We start from the raw sequence: 16,452 nt of genomic DNA on the forward strand, positions 1-16,452 counted from the left end.
CCCCCCCCCCGATTTTAGTTGTATCTTTCTATTTGAGCATCTCTATACGGTCACAGTGGTGGGCCTTCCCAGTTTGTGCTTGGCAGCTGTAAGGAAAAATGATAGATTTACTGAAGTCGGTTGTTCATATGTGGTAAAAATACACTGGATTGACATACACTCATCCCAGTACTTGGATTTTTAGAGGATCCTGCACTTTTACTCTCTTTCAAGGGAAGTTCCCCCACACACTTTTTTTTTTTTTTTTTTTTTTTTTTTTTTTTTTTTTTTTTTTTTTTTTTTTTTTTTTTTTTAGCTTGTATAAGTCATGACAGTTTTGAACCTGAGCACACCAGGTGGCAGGCAGCTGCTGAAGGTGGAGCCTGGTGCTCACATCTGGTGCTTCTTTGCTGGCCTCCCCTTGCTCAGTGGCCACTAAGCCATACAAGTGCATTTGGAAGGCCCAGGATCGCCCCCTGTCCCGAGACACCTTTCTAAATGCCCTTTCCGTCACACGGTTGGTGTGGCTCTATCTGACATGGCCTCCTTGCTGGAGTCTCCATTTCATCAAAAGAATGAAAGTTAGCGCTGGCGTCCCGATGGGCTTAGCACTTAGGTAGAGGATGTTTGTCTCAGAATGCAGCCTCAGAGAGCTTTAGAAAAGTCACTGTGTGGGAAAACACGCAGTGTCTGCTAGGCGTTGGGCCAGGGGTATGCCTTCTGTACTCTGCTAGCCTGTTAAATGTTACTTATCCATTTCACAGTTTTTACTTACAGATTCTGGCCAAAGTAAAAGGCTTTCAGGTGTCTGAACCTGACTGAGGACTTTTCCTTATATAGCACTAGAAATGAGCATGTTAGCAAGCAAATGGATGCATGCCAGGCTCCGTGCACACCCCTGCCCCACGCCTCTCAGCATAGCTCTCCAACCTCTCCCCCATCCCTGTAGCTTGGGGCTAAAGCTAAGTTTCTTTCACGGAGGGCTGCACCTCCCTCTGGTGAGGACCAGTGTTAGCTAACTCTCAGGCTTGGGCCTCAGGTCATTGACTTAGAGCTCCACTTTGTCAGCCAAAACTGCTGCTCATCAGCAGTGCGTGGGACCCCTGATGAGTTTGCCCAGATGTTGGTTTCCATTCTCCTGTCCCATAATTTCTCAGCAGGCCTCCCCCTCCCTCTGTTCCACCCCTACTGCTGTCTCTTCTTCCAGTTTGACAGGATGGAGCTTGCTGAGCTCCACACGGGTGATCTGATCCACCCAGCTTCCCCACACCTTCCAAATGGATGGGAAGGAGAGGGCGTCTATCTCTGAATCCTGCAAACAGCAGATTCCAAAGTTGCTAGGATAGCTGGCCAGAGGCCAAGATGAGAAGTTAAACAGGAGTTACTTACTCAGCAATTCCTAGGCCCCCAAATCATAAACAGCCAAATGTTAGGTTAAGTAGGAAACACCTGTCAAAGTCTATAATGAAAGCAAATTAAAGTATAATCTGGCAAATGCATCCTCATCGTGGTCTTAAATCATAATTGATTAATTGATTCATAAAGTCTTCCCAGGGCCACTCTGGGATACCAGGCTACTCTGCAGAGGGCCGTGTCAGGTTAGCTCTCGTGAAGAGCCCCCAGCAGGCTGAGAAACAACTGGTAGGCTACTGAAGTCTGATGATGGCAACTGAACTGCCCTTGTGTGGAAAGCCCTGTGGGTGCATGGGACAGGACTCAGGTCCTCTCAGCATAAGGGAGCACTTGTGAGTGAGGTGGAGGAAAGAAAATGGACATGGAGGGTCCTTGGGGAGGAACAAACAGAGCCCTCACTTGGACACCCATTTTTTTTTTTCCGTTTTCACTCTCTCAATGTCGCTAACATGATAGAAGTCATGGAAGTCCACGAGTGTATGCCAACAGCTGTCAGATGCTGCAGGAGGGAGTGGGAGCCTTTTGAGCTCTTGATTTAATCCTGGGTGTGTGCATGAAGTCAGCATGAGCACATCCATGCTGTTTCTAAGCTGATAGGGATGAACCATCATGATAACCAAGTCTGGGAGTTTCCAGGGTGGACCAGGACAGAAGTGGACATGAATGAATTAAACCCTGTTAATAAGATTCTAAGTTAGGGGCTGGCGAGATGGCTCAGAGGGTAAGAGCACTGACTGCTCTTCTGAAGGTCCTGAGTTCAGATCCAAGCAACCACATGGTGGCTCACAACCACCCGTAATGAGATCTGACACCTTCTTCTGGTGCGTCTGAAGACAGCTACAGTGAATTACGGCTGGAGCGAGGGAGCGAGTGGGGCTGGCAGAGGTCCTGAGTTCAATTCCCAGCAGCCACATGATGGCTCACAGCCATCTGTATAGCTACAGTGTACTCATATACATAAAAAATAAATAAAATAAATCTTTTAAAAAAAGATTCTAAGTTAGTTGCATGACTGTATAAGTGCTATTCAGAATAATTCACCTCCCTTTCTTTTTTCTTTTTAGTTCATCTGTGCAGATGCTGGAACCAAGCTGGCTGAGTCTACCATCCTGAGCAAGCAGATGATGGCCTCTGTGCCTGGGGTGAGTCCTGGCTGAGTGTATGGTCTGTGGTTTTGGATCTCAGTGAATGGTGCTTCAGATTGCATCCCCACTTGAGGCTTGGCATTCACTTACGAGTGGTGACTTGAGAGTAAAGTCACCGTGGCTCCCCACTTCCTTACCGTCCATGTTGAGAACCAACTGAGGTAATGCCTAATTAAGCATTGCACAGAGTAAGTAAGTACAGCTGTGGCCAATGCTGGGCACAGTGGCTTCTAGAGTGAGTGACAGCCCAGCATTCTAGAACGTCTCCCCCCACCCCCAGAAACAACAGCTACAAAATAATACTAACAGACATTACCTGAGGCGGTCTTGGTTTCAGTACACTGCTGCTATCGTCATTGAGAGACCGTGGACATCTTTACTCTTAAAACAGCGTCCATCCTTCAGACTCTTTCCTTAGGATAGATTCATGGGAGGGGAATTACCCCACTGACTTTTAAAGGGCCTTTAACAGTTGTCAGTACAGTGTGAAAAGGGACGGGATCAAATTCCAGTTCTTAGTAGCTTAGCACACAGAAGCGTTTCATTTCCTTGGGTGAACTTTGCATGGGCATCGAGAGATGAGTCAGGGGATGGCAACTACTTCAGAGGTGGCTCCTCTCTCCAGCTCTCTGTGATCAACTGGTAAGGTTAGGGGAAAAGAAGCACAAACATGGGAGCTTTTATAGGTCTGGTCGAGTTCTTTGGCTTATCTTACACAAGGACACAGAAGCTGGAAGAGAAGTGGGAAATGTGGTCCAGTTATGTGCCTGGGCATCCAGAAGCTCTGCAGATTCCCTGCCTGCGCTGATGGATTCCTTAAAGGCTGATAGTTGCTACCTACATGGTTGATAAAAAATGCACGGCTACTCTGCAGAAAGTTGTCAGAGTCAAGATGAAGGCAGATTTGCCACCACTGCCACCAAAGCAGCTGTTACAGGATTGTCCTCCAAAGCCCTGTCCAGTCAGATGCAGCGGATGCTACTCAAAAGACATCATTTTTTAAAAAAAAAAAAAAACCAACAACTTACTTTTTACTATTTTCTATGTATGAGTCCTTTTGCTTGCATGTTTATCTGTGCACCACATGCTTGGTACATGAGGAGGTAGTGAGCCTCCATGTGGGTGCTGGGAATCGAACCCAGGTCCTTCGTAACAACTAGAAGCCCCAAAAGACATCTTCTACTTTCACCGGCCACCAATGAATGAATGAATGAATGAATTCAAGGACAATAAATATAAAATATCTGAAAACATAAAAGTGAAATGACTAATCAGCAGAATTTTCTTTTTCTCTTACAAAAGAACTTTAAGCTTTGGTTGACATGTAAACGCCCCCCCCAAAAAAAAAAAAAACAAACAAAACTGTAGATCTCTGAATGGGAAATCTGATGGATTTGGAGGTGAGCAGACACCTGTGGGACCATCACCGCAGCCTGGGCATGTGTGTCATGGCTGCAAGTCCTCACTAATTATAACGACACCGCACAGATGAGCAATCCTTGGGGCAAAGTCGGAGGCACTATTGTCACCCAGTGGTACACCAGGATTTACCTGTCATAACTGGCACCTTGTTCCCATTGGCAAATGCCACCCATTCTGTTCTCCTCGGCAGCCTCTTGATTACTACATTTACTGATGGTCATTTGGAAGTGGCGTTCTTAGACGCCCCTGGTGGGAGTGAAGCCAACCTCAGGGAGGCCAGTTGACAAATTACTTCTAGAAATATGTTTGAGAAGCCAGGGCTACACAGAGAAACCCTGTCTCAAAAAAAACCAAAAACCAAAAACCAAAAACCAAAAAAAAAAAAAAAAAAAAAAAAAAGAAATAAGTTTGAGAAAATAAAAGGGTGCCAGATATCCCACATTCAAGTGTCATTTTAGATGTTTCCTTTCAAATAAGAAAAACAAGAAACAAGGGGAATGCCCAACACTGCCACAGTTGAGGTAAAGCCATGTCTCCCATAAGGTATACTGCTATGTGGATATCAAGCAAAGACTTCAAAGAAAGTTCCTCCATCAGGAAGTACTCCAGATGTGTTCAACTGGAGGGCTACAGAGCTGAGCCATGCCAATCTTCCAACAGCTCCCTGCACGTTAGGTCCCCTCAGCAGAGTTCCGGAAGGAAATATAAGCCATGGCTCTCCCAAAAGAGAAAGGCGGAGTTTAGGATTACAGAATTTTGCATTGTTCTTTTTTAAATACTTTGCATTTTCCACCTTTCTGCTATGAACTCATGCTGTTTTTATAATACAAGGAATATAGCTTTTAAGATGGATTTTTGAAAAGCTGTTTCAGCTCACATGCTTGAGGTTAGTGGGAGCCCAGCTCCTCTGTCACAAGTTTCCTGTCAGAACAGACAGATCCTTCTGAAATGCAGGGAGCACGGTCCCTTGTTCTGTCTTCTGGTGACACATCTAAAGATATGCCCACATCTTACAAAGGAAAAGGGGGATTGGAAATTACAAGGGTGTGCTGTTTAAAATGCAGAGGGCTTGCTCCAAAAGATTTTCCTGAGCCCAAGGTGGGTTTTAAAGCTGGATGTAGCCGCTGCCACTGGAACAAACTAACTATGCAAGGGTAAATATTGAATAATGTTCCTAGTGATTCTTTTCAGTGACATTTGCCTAGTTGAACTGGTATAAAATATTGCCTATGAAAGAAACAAATCCCTTTCAAGAAATTCAAGAGCAGAGTCTCTGCTCCTATTTGCATGATGCGTGAAAGGTCAGAGAGAGTGGAATAAATCGGGGAGGGGTATCCTGGATTCGCATTGAAGGATTCATATTGCAAAAAGCCGGAGCACAATAACCTTTTATAATTCCTTCACTGGATTTAAATGAGAAGGAGAAAGCCTTAGAACATGTGAGATGCTTGGAAAACGCTGGCAGACTGGCCACTGACCTTATTTTACTATTTGTTATCCCGTCAGAGGAATTGACAAGCGGAACATTCCAGAAGAGACGGGAGGTGATACAGTTCAGTGTGGTGCAGATTTACATGAATATGGGGGAAATGAAAGTCTCTGGGCGAGCTAGTTAAGTCTGTAATGTTCCAGATTTTCCTAAAAGGAAGCCCAGAGAGGCCATAAGCAGGGTATTCACAGGGCTTCAAAGCCTGTGTGCCTTTGATCCGAATTATGCAGCCGACATGTGGGTTCTCTCGCAGGCTCAGCTTTGATGAGGGAGCCTGTCCATCCACTGTGCTGTTTTACTTCAAATCCCGGACTCACCACACTGCTCCCAGAGAGCAGGTCCCTGGTAGTCCATAGCCTGCCGCACAAGTGTGCCTGTTCCTTTGTTTTGAAATTGACCAAACACACTTGAAGTGCATGAGGGAGTCCATCTTATTTCTAGTTACCTATTCTAGAAAGAGCTCACAACACATCTGCGGCACATGTGAAGTCAAACCATGATTTAATTTGAAAACAACTTTAGACCCTGCAAACACAATATGATACCTGTGCGTGTTGGGAGTGGGGCAGGGTAGAGATGATTAAGGTAGTGTAAACCTTGAGAGTGCATATCTCACAGGCATCTGAGACTTCACTGGAGCATCAGATGCATCAGTTAGGCCTGACTCAGGTTTAAAAGCAAGCATCACTTCAATTGCCTGGTGGAAGTAGCAATTCATTTCCTTTCTTTCAGGCTTTCCACTTTCTGTGCTCTCTAGCACAAACTTTTTTTTTTTAAACCAGATTTTGTACTGAAGGTAGCAGTGGGAGTGGGAGTGGGGTGACAGAGAAAGAGACAGCTTTCCGGTGAGTCTGTGCTGGCATGAGAAGTGGCACCGTGGCTGAACTGTGTCCCTGTGTTTCAGTGTGGGACGGCAGCAATGGAATGCATACGGCAGTACGTCAGTGAGGTGCTGGACTTCATGGCTGACATGCACACCCTAACCAAGCTCAAGGTAAGCTGCTCCCACCCACTCACCCCTTAGGGTACAAAACAGAGAGAGGTTTCTGACAGCAAGGTAGACCCACAAGGGAACTTGTTGCTCCCTGCAGAAGCCACTGCAATCCTATAGAATGAGCCCGTTTCTCAGGGGTCTGAAGAACTGGGGTCCAGTAGTTCTGCAAAATAAAAGGAAGAAAGGAGAATCCCATGGTATCAGCTTTTTGTGTAGTTTTAAAAATACTTGCTCCATTCTTTAAATGTCCTTACTCAATACTAGCTCCCTTTAAAAAACATGTAGAAACTGTGGCTTGGGTGATATGGCCCTGTCAAGTCATGATCCGTGGAAGTGGTGACATCAGAGTTGAACCTCAGACTTCTGTGAACCCTGGTGGAGTCCCCTCCTACCAGCCAGAGACACCTTGATACCGCCAGCTCTGGTCTCCTCCATTCGAGTCAGCAGGCTCCTTCATTGTTGTCTAAGATCAATATAAAACAACCCAAGAAGACAGTAGCCCCAGGGCCAAGCACGAGCCAGTGATTGTTTGTATCTGCTTTGAAGCTGTCTGTTTAAGAAAATAATGAAGGGGATGACAAGATCCAATTTACATATGAACAACATCCCTGTGTGGGTTATTGAGTTTATTGTTCGCTCAGGGGTATAGCAGTAAGATGAATGATTGGCAGGTACCTTGCTCTGCCTTGGTCCTATCACAGAGCTAAAAGATCAGTAATCTGAAAGAGTTGAAGAAGGATCTGGACAGAGGGCAAGCCGACCCAGTCCAGAGAGGGGCACTGAATGACTGATTCCCTTTTGACAAACAGGAGCCTGTGGGCTCAGAAATCCATCTGCTGAGAACATGGCCTCTTCACGAGGCTCTGCCTTTAGACTTTGAGCAGCTGCTCAGGGTGCTTCTTGGTACAGTGACGGGAAGAGCTGTAAGGCAAGGTGGTAGTGTCTACCATGTCCAGACCCAGCCATTTTTAGAGTGAGCCTCCTTGTCAGTTAGTCATATACTGGTCACCAGTTCACAGACTAGTTACACGAACCTGAGTGACTTCGATACAAAAAGAAGAGGCAGCAACTATTCCCTAAACATGTTGAGCTTGCTTTACAGAAACCTCTGAAAAAGTATTCACAAACGCCAGTGGTGGTCAAAATGTTGATATACTCCAACCTCTGACCATTCACTCCTATTAGGAAGCAGTCAAATGCCTCAGGTAGCTACAAGGTTAGGGATAGGGTTTTCAAGAAGGGTGGTCAGAGGAACTGCTGGGAAGCAAAGGGATTAGTAAGAAAGTGACTAATACTATAGACAGACAGACAGAAGCATCTTAGTGGCTCTCAAGAGAGTTCAAGGCCCAGCACCAAGGCTACACTGGCATGGCTGGGCCCCTGAAGAGAGGATTCATAGCCCACATTGCAGGAGTGGGGTCCCCCTCTGAGGATAGGGGGAGGTATCATAGCACAAGCATCCAGCCAGGCCCCCTTATTCCCAGGCAGGATGTAAGAAAGGAGGGGGTGAGGGATGTATGTCCACCAATACCTGCTCCCATGTGAACTCACGTCTCCCAAGTGAGCCCTGCAGGCACTGGGAAGTCTGTTAGCTGGGGGATCTGGACTGTGTCTGAGCCTGTGACTCCATTTGTGGAAGGCAGAATAGCCACAGAGCATTATGGACTGGGCAGCAGCTATATCCCAACATTGCTCTCTTTACAGACAAGTGACTCAAACATGGTCATTGGTTACTCGGAACAGAACCGGGCCTCAAGTCCCTGAGCAAAGGAAACTTCCAAGATGAACTTAGCATGCGTACATTGAGAGTCTGCATTATGCCTAGTCCGGCTGTAGGATTACATTGGTGGGCAAATGCTGGCTGCGAACACAATAGCTGCCCTCATTTAATTTACTGTCTGCTAGGGGCCAGATTTAGTGACTAGTCCATATAAGCTGTAATAAAGCTGTGACTTTCGCAGTAGACGATGATAACATGCATCTGGCTATGGAGCTCAGAGAAGGCTTTCTAAGGGGAGTGATGCTTGAACTAAAAAAAATAAATTTGAACAATTCCGCAAAGAGAGGTGGTATTTCAGATAGAGGAATGGGAGTTGGTAGAACCAGTACTACAAATCACAGAATGGATGAATGGGACAATGCAGAGGCCTGGACAATAGTCACTCTAACTCCAAAGGCCACAGGGTGGTCCCGTGGACTCCATCCTGGCCCACCCCCCAGTTCTTAGCCTAACAACAGAGGGAAACCATTCAAGAAGCTAAGCAGGTTGTGTGCCTAGGGTGGTATGCGGTGCGGTTGAGAACAACCTGACCTTTCTACTAATAGTAGGAATGGGGTTGTCTCTGATTCTTTTGCCTGCGTTTGGGATCCTTTTCCTCCTGCTGGCTTGCCTCTTCAGGCCTTTGTGTGAGGAGATATGCCTAGTCTTCTTGTAACTTGATATGCCATGTTTGGTTGCTATCCGTGGAAGGCCTGCCTTTTTCTGAGGGGAAAAGAAGGGGAGGAGGGAGTGGCTCTGAGGAAGACAGGAGGTGGGTAGGGAGAGGGACTGGGGGAGAGGAGGGAAGGGAAACTGAGGTCAGAATGTAACACGAGAGAAGAATAAAGGGGGGAAAAAGAGAAATGAAGTGGTCTAGAACACCTCCAGGTGTCTGCCAGGATTACAATGTATCATTTGATTTTACAGAGCCACATGAAGACCTGCTCCCAGCCTCTGCATGAGGATACCTTCGGAGGCCATCTCAAAGTTGGCCTGGCTCAGATTGCAGCTATGGAAATCTCCCGGGGCAACCACCGAGATAACAAAGCTGTGATCCGTTATCTGCCTTGGCTCTACCATCCTCCCTCTGCAATGCAGCAAGGGTGAGGTGCCTAGCAGTTTAAAGGTGGGGGAGAGGGACCAGAGAGCCTGCTCTGTGACTAAGAGCACCAGGCTGAACTTCCACAGGCCCTGGGGTTGATTCCCAGCACATCCAGCTCACAGCCGTCTGTAGCTCCAATCCCAGGGAACCTGATGCCCTCTTCTGGCTTTTGCTGGCTCTGTACACACATGGCTCCCACACAGAGGCAAAGTATCCATAGACATAAAATAAATTTAAAATGGGCATGCAAATGAGCAGAAGTGCTCCCAAATCCCTGAGACTTAGATGGAGCTAATGGCCATGTTGAAGATTTCTAAGAGTGGAATACAGTTGGCTAGAAGGAAGGAGTGTAGATACTACCCTTACGCTTGTTTGCAGACACTGGGCAGTTTGTAACAAGCTACCCATAAAAGAAGCCAGCCTCGAACCCTGGCTGGCTCTCACAGGCGATGGGAGCTGAAGGCTTTGAAGAATCACTTGAACCCTAAATCCCAGCTATTAGTGAGCTGGGCACTGTGAATCACACGTACCCTGTGCTTCCAGGCAGTTTGGCTTGTAGAGGGGAAGCCGCCGCAGGGGTGAAATCAGGTGCGGAGGTCCATGCCCCTGACTTGCCTCTGTGGAGGATGAAGACACACTTGTGGAGTTCCTTGAGCTCACCCGGGTCTTCTCGGGGGAGGATTGAGGGCAAGCAGGAGCAGAGGGAAAAGCACTGGATGGGTATGTCTTCCTCTCCTCTGCTCTCCTCCCTTTGTGAGGATGTCTGGGAGGAACTTTCTGATAAGAAAGGATTTGGGAAGAGTCCAGGGAGACAGCCAGACGGGCCGAAGGATACTGAATCTTGTCCCACCAAAGCCACCCCCTCCTGAAGAGAAAATCCAGGATTAAAGCAGAAAGTGAGACAAATAGAAAGGATTTTGGGTTTCAACTCTTGCCTTGGCATTTGTTTTATGTACCAGCCTGTGAGGCTATAGCCATAATCCCTTCCTCCACTATGTATTCTCTGGGCATCGAAGGAAAGCGAAACTCTAAAGGCACCCCTAATGCAGCCTTTCTCCCCCAACAGACCTAAAGAATTCATCGAGTGTGTCTCCCACATCCGGTTGCTGTCATGGCTGCTGCTGGGGTCCCTCACACATAATGCGGTCTGTCCCAACGCCTCCTCCCCCTGCCTACCCATACCTCTGGATGCAGGTTCCCACATTGCAGACCACCTTATTGTTATCCTAATTGGATTTCCAGAGCAATCAAAGGTAAGTGATTTCTGAGAGACTCAGACCCTGTGCATTGGAATTGCTAAGGGAATCTTTATCAGCTGATTAGAGTCTTCTGAGAAGTAAAGACATTTTAGCTCACTCTCGCGTGTCTATTAGGAAAGTAACTGTGCTAATGCCTTGCTTAAAGTTGTTTAAATTCCAAGTCTGTCTTTCCTGCCCCTAAAGTGTTTTCTGGCTTACTTTTATGGAGTTAAATTACAGCAGCAAGGAAGAGTTGGTTTCCCAGGCAATTTTTTTTTTTTTTTTTTTTTTTTGGTCTCAAAACTGAGAGAAATAACAGGCTACAAATGCAATAACAATTTGGTGCTCAGTTTTCAGAACTAAGGATGAAGTTTTGGGGAGATGTATGCCCATCTCGTTCTTTATGACCTTTTTGGGGGACTCGGATCCCATAGGACACATGAACATATAGCATGAAAGTAAGAAAGATAGCAGGGTGCTCAGCAGGGCACTGGAATCACCTACCCAGAGGACGTGTGCAAACCGCAGAGACAGATGGTATGCTTAAGAGAATAAAGGAAAACCCAGGCTGATTGATGTAAGTCATGAGCTCAGGCTTGCAAACCAGGCAAGTTAGCTATCAAGAGCCAAGGGCTGGTCCTGGGGCTTAGGCAAGCTCTGGGAGATCCCAGTGGGTTTAAGAGCAACTGAGACTTAGGCCAGAGCAAGCTCTATGAGAAAATAAAGTACCCATCCAGATGACCCACATGCTATCTGCAAAAGGAACTGTCTCCACCCACACTCGAACTTGATCCTTAAGGAAGGTACCTGTACCTTTGTGCCTCATTCTCGCATAGTTCAAGGGACTTGATCTGACTGAGGAGTGAGGGAAATTAGAAAAGACAGACACAGAAAGTCTGGGCTCGGGTGGACTGGACTATCTGATAGAGAAGCCTCAGCATCCCGGACACTCAGTGTGTTAATTATATAGAATTGGACAGAGCGGTGGGGTTACTGCATACAGCTGAACAAGGAGATGTGGTTATTACATACATAAACCCAGAGGCAGGCTGGGCGGTGGTGGTGCACGCCTTTAATCCCAGCACTTGGGAGGCAGAAGCAGGCGGATTTCTGAGTTCGAGGCCAGCCTGGTCTACAGAGTGAGTTCCAGGACAGCCAGGGCTATACAGAGAAACCCTGTCTCGAAAAACAAAACAAAACAAAACAAAACCCCAAAAACAAAAAACCCAGAGTCAGGCTATAGTATACAGCTGGACAAGGAGGCCGGTTTAACTAACCTTAGTAGGAGCAGTCCCTGTGAGGGAGCCGTTTTCAGGCTGTAAGCATCTGGGAACAGGGAGATAAGGTGGACCCTTTGTGCACACACTATCAGCATCTGCACGTGACCAGAAGAATATTTTGTCATCCCTTTGGGCCTCACCCCCGGGAGAGGACCTCATCATTTTCCCATAGGAAATTGCAGTACCCATACCAAGAACACACATTCAGTCAAGACTTCATCTGGTCAGGGCTTCCTCCGCTCCCCACAACCTATGTGAACTGGAAAAAACAAATTATTTTATTTTTCCCCAGCTTCAGTTCTTCACCTGTAAAGAACTTAGCAGGTTGGCTTGGGAACTGTGGGTGTAGTCTGCTAAAAGCCTCTGTGAAGCTGTGGCACTGAGACAGACAGGCCTTCTGCTGCCCTGTGAGCCCAGGCGCAGGGAGGAGGGTCTTGCCTGCCTCTCTTTTACTCCTCACTGACCCCTTCAACAAGCTTGCCTTTCTCCCTGTTTTATAGATGTGCAAACATGGTAACATGGCTAAATAGAACATCCATGTTCCTAATCCAGCTTAGGGATGAGAATGTAGGTTTCAGGAAAGGACAAACGTGGGTAGATTTAGTCTGCAAATTAAAGAAAAAGATGTTTCGTTTTGTTATTTTTCTCCATGTACACTCACTCCCACTGACAGAGAAAAGCCAATCAAAGTGTAGAACCAAGTTGGGATAAGACCTTGGTGAGCCTTCTGTGCTCCCTGGCAAGGCCCTCTGCCATGAGCGTGGAGCAACAGCCGTCCCCCTCTTCCTTTGCAGACCTGTGTGCTCCACATGTGCTCCCTCTTCCACGCGTTCATCTTTGCCCAGCTCTGGACGGTGTACTGCGAACAAAGTGCCGTGGCGACGAACGTCCAGAATCAGAACGAATTCAGCTTCACAGCAATACTAACAGCGCTGGAATTCTGGAGCCGGGTAACACCGAGCATCCTTCAATTGATGGCCCACAATAAAGTGGTGAGTTCCTGGCCATCCCTCTGAGATACACTTAAGCCACTCATAGTCCTAAACCCACAAATAAGGATGTAGTGGAGTACGTGTGGTAAGTGGCTTCATTTAGCCATCTATCATATCAAAGTATCATGTTGTAGGTCTTAAACATTAAAAAAAAAAAAAACAAAGCAAAACAACAACAACAATAAAAAAAACAAAAACAAATGCCTTTTCTACCTAGCACTAGATGAACTCAGTATGAAATTTCTGCCTTTAGGATGATGTAAGAAGGCCAAAGGATTAGGAGAAAAAAAGCCATGCGAGGTCTGAATTCCAAAGCAATATGGGCAAACCTCCACCATTAGGTACCTTTCTGTCGTAGTCTGAAAGCAGACTGACCACAGAAGGTCTCAAAGCCAAGAGAGGGGCTGTCTCAGATGACACTGGAAACACCTGGGGAACACTTAGCCTGCACCTATTTCATTAAGCAAACTGGGATGGTCCTTCTGGAGTAGGTTGGAGGAGTGTGAGAGGTATTTGTGAGAGACTCTGAGGGTTCATTTGGTGTTTGGAGGATTCTCAGCGGAAGGGTTGTCAGGGTTCCATGGGTGGCGTTCTAATCTGTAGACGGTTAACGAACTGGAGGCACATGCTAGTGATTCCGTTGTACCTAGGATCCCTTGCTGCCCTGGCCACAGAGGTATTTGGGCATGATGTCTTAATTGAGGAACGTTTTCTGCTAGCATTTTGTAAGGAAGGGGGATTCTAGTTCCTTTATTGAAGTGGTGTCCTTTCTTTGGAGAAGCCAGTACAGTATTAAGCATGGGAGGATGTTTGCTTGTGATAGGGTTTGCAAACAGTTCCTGGTGCTAAAGAAATAATTGTGTTTATTGGATCACAGTTCTATCACCAATAAAAGAACTCAGAGATCAAATATTGTGTTATTTTGAGGATGCCAAAACTGGAGCTTTACACATTATGCTAGAGATTAGCACTTTCATTTGTTGTCAGAGTTTTGTGCCCGTGCTTTCCTCCAGATCCCTCTTGGCATTCAGATGCTACAAATGAACACATCCCCAGAGCATTTCTTACATACAAAATTTCTTACATATAAATTTTAATTTTTTTTTCTGAAAAAAATTATCCAACCCAGTAAGGCAGTCTGGTAAAACATCTCTGGAGTATTTAAAATCCATACTCTAAGGATTTTCAATGAGGGACACAATCTCATTTGAACTAGTATGAGCATTGCTACCTGGGCCATGGGGATTAAGACAGGAGAGGCAGATCTATAAGCCACTCCCTGAGAGGCCTCCCTGTGAGTGGAGAGGGAGATGGACCTGGAAGGGTGTTGGGAATGATGCTGAAGCCATGTGTCCTCCAACAGGAGGCAGAGAGCCCTGCAAATCAGTGAGAACCATCCTTAAGTTCAAACAGCAGCCTGACCCGAGTGACTAAGGAAGAACCGGTCCAAGGGTGCGTGGGCTTTGAAAAGTCCATTTCTGGTGTAAGGTTTCACAGATGAATGGAAGCCACTCTCTGTGGTCTTCAGTCATTAGACAAAGAGAGCTTTTGGGTGCAGGGTACCAGACTTCTGTGGCTGCTGATGAGTTTACAACATTTCTAGTTCACTGGGAACGGAACTGACTTTGATGTTTGTTGTTTCAGATGGTAGAAATGGTGTGTCTCCATGTGATTAGTTTAATGGAGGCGTTGCAAGAATGCAATTCAACCATTTTTGTCAAGGTAGGAAAAGCTTATTTTTACAAATTATTTCATACTGCTGAAAGTAAATATGGGTTTGTTTTAAATGTATGATCCAAAAAGGGGGGAAAAGAATGGATTTGTTTTCAACAGGTAGAGCTGGGGCTAGAGGGTATGGTTTCTATAAATTGTGGCTAATATGCTGTGTCTGCTCTCGCTGTACCACTGTAATGCGTTCTTCCATGTCAGACCATGGCTGTACATAACACAGGAGTTAAAATACAGCAAAGAAACATTGCTTTAAAAAAAAAAACCCGAGGACGTCACAAATCAGTTAGTGATGCCCCACTTGTCCAAAGCTATCCAGAAAACCAGAGAAATCGCTGTGCATTATCTGAGGTGACGCCTGCTGCTTCTGTCTGACATAGTTCAGAAAGAATCCTGTGTTATCACTTTAAACCAGTATGTAATATAAGAAGATAATTCAAGCATCCAGCACCCTTCCAGAAACAGCCTGAGATGAAAGAGTGAGGGGGACCTGAGAGAGCATGGTAACTTTGCCACAAGGCATAAAACCCCGAGAGACAGATCTGCACCAGATTAACCCGACCCTTTACCTTCCAGCTCCCCATTTCCCTCGGTATCCTGTCGTCCCTCCTCCTTATCCCACGATGATTGCTCCTCCCTGGTCACACCTTTTCTTTGCCTTCTACTCTGTATTCCCTTGTATTGGCCTCTGCCACCACCACCACTCAGCACAGGGCATCTAGCTTAGAATCAGGGGCTGTTTTTACTCCTCGCTTTGCTCCACTCATGGTTAAAGACTCTCGTTACCTCGCTGTCTCAGGCTGTGCTGGAGAACAGCAGTCCTTCTGCATGGATTGCTCGACTGATACCAGCCACTGCAAGGTCTCTGGTTCCCATGGAGGAGATATATCTTAGCATGTATCAATATGGGAAAGAGTCAGCAGCCTGGGAAAAACTTGTCAGTTGGATGATCCTACCTGTTTGAAATTTTTTTTGGCAGTTTCTTTATAAAGTGCAGTTTACATGGCTTTACATGTGCTAAGCTGAACATATCTAAGTTGTATGCTTTGACGAGCCTTGATATTGTTTACTTCTTTGTACAGTTACTTATTTTCATAAGCACATGTATACATGTGTAGGTGTGTGCTGCTGTGGAGTACATGTATGATCACATGTGCATGTGTATGTGGGATCTAGCTATGGAGTGTATATGGAAGTCAGGGATGAATTCAGAAGCCTATTGGCCCCTGGCCCCTGGGTCCCTGGGGTTGAACTCAGGTCATCCGGCTTGGGGGTCAGCATGTCGGCTCACTAAGATGTGTCACCAGCCCAACGTTAATTACTTCTGTGACCCCATCACCACAATCAAGAGAATGACCATAGCTGCCATGTTCAAAGCATTCTCCCACCCTTTACAGTGAGTGCCTCTATTCTGCTACTTCGTGCCCTTGGGCAGCTATTGATATGATTTCTGCCATTTACTATGAATGGATTCATACCTTGCATATTTCTGCCTTCCTCATCTTAGGCCCATTCAAGTGAGATTAATCTACATTGCTACATGCATTAGTTGGCCATTATTTTTATTTTTGATATTAGTCCATGATATGGCTATATTAGACATTGTTTGTCCATTATTGTCAGTTAGACATCAGAGGTGTGCAGTGTGGGTCTCTTATAAAGCTGCCGTGAGTACCCACATATAACTCTTGGCGCATGCATGCTTTTATGTGCTGGGCAAATATCTAGAAGTGACTGCTTGGTTATTGATGTGTTTATTGTGACAGACTGTTTCCAAGGTGCCTGTGTTCTGTTACATTCACTATAGCCATGAAGAATGTTCCAGTTCCCCCATGGCATTTGATATAGTAACATTTTTACTAGTGTGGATTGTTACTGTGACATTTCATACATGCCTATACTGTATGACAT

General features: G+C 46.0%; 1 protein-coding gene across 9 annotated transcripts in view; it reads left to right on the forward strand.

The window, feature by feature from the left end:
• Positions 1 to 16,452, forward strand: part of Unc79 (unc-79 homolog, NALCN channel complex subunit) — a 236,757-nt gene that overhangs the window by 211,553 nt on the left and 8,752 nt on the right. For all 9 annotated transcript variants that reach the window (XM_031357583.1, XM_031357577.1, XM_031357580.1 and 6 more), the window contains 6 exons: positions 2,457 to 2,534; positions 6,353 to 6,442; positions 9,129 to 9,304; positions 10,370 to 10,556; positions 12,616 to 12,813; positions 14,458 to 14,535. In XM_031357583.1, coding sequence (XP_031213443.1) covers positions 2,457 to 2,534; positions 6,353 to 6,442; positions 9,129 to 9,304; positions 10,370 to 10,556; positions 12,616 to 12,813; positions 14,458 to 14,535 — 807 coding nt within the window. The remainder of the gene's footprint in view (positions 1 to 2,456; positions 2,535 to 6,352; positions 6,443 to 9,128; positions 9,305 to 10,369; positions 10,557 to 12,615; positions 12,814 to 14,457; positions 14,536 to 16,452) is intronic.

The sequence above is a fragment of the Mastomys coucha genome, unplaced genomic scaffold (genome assembly GCF_008632895.1).
Source record: "Mastomys coucha isolate ucsf_1 unplaced genomic scaffold, UCSF_Mcou_1 pScaffold6, whole genome shotgun sequence".
Lineage (NCBI taxonomy): Eukaryota > Metazoa > Chordata > Mammalia > Rodentia > Muridae > Mastomys > Mastomys coucha.